Source organism: Nannobrachium achirus (assembly GCF_963921795.1).
Source record: "Nannobrachium achirus genome assembly, chromosome: 14".
NCBI classification, from domain to species: domain Eukaryota; kingdom Metazoa; phylum Chordata; class Actinopteri; order Myctophiformes; family Myctophidae; genus Nannobrachium; species Nannobrachium achirus.
The window spans coordinates 28,710,358-28,716,357 of NC_137821.1; the positions used below are offsets into that span (position 1 = coordinate 28,710,358).

The 6,000-nt window shown below is 44.1% G+C and overlaps 1 protein-coding gene across 1 annotated transcript in view; it reads left to right on the forward strand.

The window, feature by feature from the left end:
- Positions 1 to 1,646, forward strand: part of LOC308298713 (adhesion G protein-coupled receptor L3) — a gene marked incomplete at both ends in the record, with an annotated part of 264,755 nt that extends 263,109 nt beyond the window's left edge. Inside the window, one exon of the mRNA XM_080742365.1 lies at positions 688 to 1,646. Within this exon, the coding sequence (XP_080598491.1) occupies positions 688 to 1,646 (959 nt within the window). The remainder of the gene's footprint in view (positions 1 to 687) is intronic.
- Between the last annotated feature and the right edge of the window lie 4,354 nt (positions 1,647 to 6,000).

A 6,000-nucleotide genomic window follows, 5' to 3' on the forward strand; every position in this document is an offset into this window, starting at 1 on the left:
GTCCTGTGTCGTGTTGTCGTGTTTGAACTTTCCGTTCTTGTGGTGCACATACTGTGTTGTATTTGTTGTCATCATTATTACCCGTGGTTGTGAAATTTAGCCCTATGAACCATTCTTAGAAGATACAAATATTTTATGTTTTGGTATGTAAAAAGGTAAGTGTATGTTGATATACACGCCATATGCACTTGAATATATATTACAGATAATGTTCCTAAACCAAATGGGTCCATGGTGTACAGCAGTGGTTCCCAAACCTTTTAGCTCATGACCTAAAAGAAACATTACACATTCGCCCAAATTACACATTCGCCCGGGACCCAAACTAGTAAAAATTGCAGATTTACAAGCTCACAACACGCCGCTTTGCGCCGCGTTGAGAGCTTGTAGATCGTCTAGTTTCACTACTTAATTATTTATTATTTTATTTATTGAATTTCTTAGATGTGTTTTTTTTTCTTTGTTTTAAAATGTATAAAATATTTTTGATAGGAAAAAGATTTTTTTTTTTTTACTCAGGTCGTGACCTATAAAGATTGGTCCGTGACCCACACATGGGTCGCGACCAACTGTTTGGGAAACAGTGCTGTACAGAGTTTGTGTTTTATATAACTACAGATCCCATCATGCATCACGATCATCATCCCCCTCCTCCCCCCCAACCCAACCCTGTGTCTGTCATTCCAGAGGGAATCCTGAACAATGCCCGGGATACAAGTGTCATGGATACTCTACCACTGAATGGTAGCCATGGCAACAGCTACAGCATCGCCAGCGCCGAGTACATGAGCGACTGCGTCCAGATCATCGACCGGGGCTACAACCACAAGGAAACCACCCTCGAGAAGAAGATCCTGAAGGAACTCACCTCCAACTACATCCCCTCGTACCTCAACAACACACACGACCGCTCGGCCGAGCAGAACCGGAACCTCATGAACAAGCTGGTCAACAACGTCAGCAACGGCGGCAAGGACAACAGCTATGGGATGGGCCTCGGCCTGGGGCTGGGCATGAACGTCGCGCTGGGCCTGGACGACCACTCCACCTTCGGGCCGCACCACGACGAAGGCCTGGGCCTCGAGCTGATCCGCGAGGAGTCCAACGTCCCCCTGCTGCCCCAGCGGCCTCCCCCGCCCCTGCCCACGGGGGACAGCCTCCACAACCACCTCCACCAGTCGACGGCGCCCCAGCTGCCGCTGCCCCACCACCCGTTCTCCTCAGCCACGGCCACCTCCTCGTCCCGGCGGAGGATCCCCCAGGAGAACAGCGAGAGCTTCTTCCCCCTGCTGACCAACGAGCACACCCAGGACGAGGGCTCGTCTCCCAGCCACAGCCACCAGAGGGACTCCCTGTACACCAGCATGCCCATGCTGGCCGGCCTGCCCCACGTGTCCACCGCCGCCTCCTCCGCCGACCGCTCCAAGGACGCCGGCGGCGACGCCAAGAGCCCGGAGGCCGGCTCGGACGACGTCTACTACAAGAGCATGCCCAACCTGGGCTCGCGGAACCACCTCCACCAGCTGCACTCCTACTACCACCTGGGGCGGGGCAGCAGCGATGGCTTCATAGTCCCCCCCAACAAAGAGGATATCTCCCCCGAAGAGGCGCCCCAGGAGCCCTCGCATCTGGTCACCAGCCTATAGAGGCCCAAACACGCCCCTTTTAGTGCCCTTTCTCCTATCACCGTGGTTCTCCTGATTTCCACCCTTTCTTGTCCCGTTGTCCTGATCGGTTGTTGGCAGTGGTAGCGTTCTTTTTTCTTTTTTTTCTTTTTTTAAACTCTGTGTCCCGGTGACTGAAGCAGAGCGAAGTGACTCTGTTCGATTGCTATTGCTGACCACAAACAGAATGCCTAATTGCTACGTCGGTGGATGAATATGTGACTAAACTTCGTTAGACATGCAGGAATCTGTCGATGTTGTGATTCTCTTTTGTAAGAGGCTCGGACTCCGTGTGTGGATCGATGTGTTTCTCGTCTCAGTGTGAGAATAGACAAGCACTCCATTTGGGATTTCTTTTTTAGGTCCCTGAGATTTTGTCTGACAGTCCAAAGGAACTATAAACGCTCCCAAAAAAACGCGTACACACACACACACACACACACACATACACACACACACACACACACACACACACACACACACACACACACACACACACACACACACACATTCACGCGTGCACACGTACACACACATACACATATAAAGTACGCACACACACACACACACACACACACACACACACACACACACACACACACACACACACACAATCCCGCTTACTACTTGATGTGTAGAGTACACCAGAACAAACGGGAAAGAAAAGAAAAAGACTATTTTATTATACTTCTGTATCCATATTCGCTTTTTTGAAAGATTTTCTTCCTCTTTGGTGAGTTGCAGCAGATTTTTGTTTGCTGAATTGTCCCTGCAAAGAACTGATTTTGATCAAACACCATGAAGGAATTCTTGGCTGTATGCTTTGGAGCATAGCTGTTGTTTTTTTGTTTATTATATTTTTTTTATTTTTTTGTCTTTTTGTTCGTTTTATTTTTGCTGTAATAACAGTTGTTAAAAAGAGGGAGAAAAAACTAATAACAGAGAATTATCAGATATTTCTATGTAATTGTACAGATACTAGCATTGCACATTATAGTATGCTTTTTTTTCTCTTTTTTTTTTTCTCCACCCAAACCCTTTGTCTCTGTAAATGTAGTGTTAGGAACAGTTTTGTTCTGTTTTGTCTGCCTTACTGGTTTTCTGAAACCAGTCAGTTTTTTGGGGGTTTTGTTTCTGTTCCGTTTGGTCACTTTTCTGAGAAACAATCAAAGCAGCAACAAAAATAACACACACAAAAAAAAGAAATCATTACAATATTTAATTTGTTTTTGGTGCGTATCCACGTTGAGTTCCAGACGTTTATTTTGATTTGTGGTTTGATTTGTTTTTTCACTGTATAGATAGAACTCTGATCCAGTGATTGTTTGGGCGAGGACCATTAAGGTAACCAATGAGATGTCCGGCAGTACGGTTAAGGCAACCAATGAGATGTCCAGCATTACGGTTAAGGCAACCAATGAGATGTCCGGCAGTAACGGTGCACTCTGCATCATGCATTTTTCTTTTGGCATTCAGAAGACGCTTGTGCTTCTCACAGCGAGGGAGAGAGAGAGAGAGAGAGAGAGAGAGAGAGAGAACAAATGGAATATTGATGAGCACTAGACACTTGTACAAAAAGAAAGGAACGGGAGAAAGACAGCTGTTTTACTTATTAAAGAAAGAAGCTTTTGGGGTGAGAAAAGCTGGAAAAGTGTTTTTTTTTTCTTTCTTTTTCTTCCTCAAGGGAAAAGCTATTTATTTATTTGTTTGTTAAAATACAACAATAAAGCAAAAAAAAAAGTGGAGATAAAGAAATTTAGCAGCACAGATCAGTTTTTATTATCGGCTATTATGGCTTTTTATTTATTCCTTTTTTGTATTGGTTTCCAAGTTGAATGACCTCATAACTAATATTTGTTGTAACAGTGAAACTTGTTTGCCAACAAATAAATTACTGATTAAGATTTATCTTCTAGTTATGGCAAAGGTTCTGGTGTTTTGTTTGGATGTTGGTACACTTAAGGCTAAAGGTCCTTAAATCATTCCTTGATCACCAGATGAGGGAATGATTCACCCTGGTAATGATGTCTTAATGTTCCTCATTAGCGCGCTGTCTGCTGTGGGGCAAATGCCTTTGGAACTTCAGCCCCCAAAAACAAAAAAGTACAAACAAAAAAAAAGTCCTGTGCTGTGTAAACTTGGTTCTGCTTTTTCAGAAAATGCAGCGATTTCATAAATGTACAGTAATAAATGTTTAAATATCACCCGTTGTGTTAACCTATGTACTCCCTACAGAAATGACACACATTTTGAACAAGTGCATGACACTCGGCAAAGAAGCTGTACAGATCCTGCTGACATTTATGTCACGACGTCAGGCGTGAAGACGGGTATGTGTGATTTGTTCTCAGAAGATCCTTTTTGATTGTGGCATCTCTTTGCTTGATGGTAATACACTCATTCCAGTGCAGCTGTAGGACAATGTGCATGCGGCCGGTATCAAGGTGCAAATCTCCTTGTCACATTTTCAGGATGATAATGCCTGTGGTAGCCTACTGACGTCATGGTGATGACATTATATTGACACCAGAGCCTTGCATTAGAGCAGGGGTCTTCAACGTTTTCAGGCCAAGGACCCCTTAGTCGAGAGAGAGATGAAGCAGGGACCCCCACAACCTTTTCATAGATTCCATATAGTTACGTTGTTTGACAGCACGATCATCAGTGTATTTTGGATTCATGTCAATTTTTGTTTTCAGATATGTAACCACGTGAACTGTCAATACTTAGGCCTAATTAACTTGACCTTTCACTCTGTACTTAGTCTGCTCTTTTTCCCCTCTACACCAAACCTCTTTGCTGAAAATAGCCGATCTACAAGCTCACAACGCCTCGCACTCGCGTTGTGAGCTTGTAGATCTGCTATTTTTGGCTAAAGTTATCAGAATATGGATGCTATGGTTCAAGTGGTTAATATAAAAAGGGGAGTTTCTATCACTCAAAGATTTGGAGGACCCCCTGTGGTAACTCTGAGGACCCCCTAGGGGTCCCGGACCCCCTGTTGAAGACCCCTGCATTAGAGAGTTTGGCCAACCCGGGGGCAGAAAATGGCACCAGTCACTTGGTTCATGCAACTCCAAAGAGTGACAAACGCTCATAGACTCCAATGCAGTCTGTAAACTTCCGGTTCAGGGCTTTGTCACTATGTAGGAGACCTGGCCTGATGAAGTCAACGGAGGTGTGCACAAGCTATTTGGGGCTCATCGGTCCAGTGGTTTGCCAGATTAGCTGCAAACACTCTTGTAGATGGCTCATCCCCTGGGTGCCGCTCCTGAAAAAATAAAATAATGATTTTCTTGTATTCTGTTATCATACAAATTGAACTCTGAGGTTGCTGCGTGTTTAGTTCTTATAGAGAAAAGCATTTAGAATTAGGATATTCCATTAGAATTCTCAATTCTCTATCAATAAATGTCTGAATGTATAATAGAACTGGGGGAGGGGGGCGAGGGGGTTTCAAGTCTGTCACGAAGTTAATTACTTTGACTAAAACATATTTCTTTAATACATGTTATGCATCTATATACTGTGTAGATACATTCTTGAGATGACATTAGCTAGAGCGCCTGTTAGGCGATGTCTACCAGAATTCTACAGTTTAAAAATCACACTTGTGTGAACTGAGCGGTGGAGGCTGCGTGTGTGTGTGTGTGTGTGTGTGTGTGTGTGTGTGTGTGTGTGTGTGTGTGTGTGTGTGTGTGTGTGTGTGTGTGTGTGTGTGTGTGTGTGTGTGTGTGTGTGTGTGTGTGTGTGTGTGTGTGTGTGTGTGTGTGTGTGTGTGTGTGTGTGTGTGTGTGTGTGTGCGCGCGTGCGTGCGTGCGTGAATGTGAGTCTGAACAACAGCGCCCCTCCCTTAACATGTGTAGTCAGAAAAGGTACTGCAGGCTACATACAGAGTGACACGGACACATACATACATACATACATACATACCCACACACACAGCCATGTATAGGAGCGTTGTGACCACCGCTCAAAAAAGAATCATGGTGAAGGTAAATCCAATAAATAAATGTTGCTTAACGCTTGTGGTTGTTGCTGAGATAATTACACCTCGGAATAATTATCTCAATTATTAATTATGAATAGATGAATATCACTTTGTAAAAAAACAAGTTCAAGACCACAATTAGTGTAGTTTTAAGGGCATACTGTTTTAATCTCAGCCAAGCAGAGCAGGCTCTGGGCTGTCACAACAGGTGCTAAGCTGGTGACTGATTAAATGTAATCACATTTTAGAGTTGAATATGAGAATATTAAAAAAAAAAGAAGCAGGAAATCCTGCAGGCTAGCCAAAAGAGCTGGTTCACAAAATCCCAGTTAAGCCAAGTGTTCT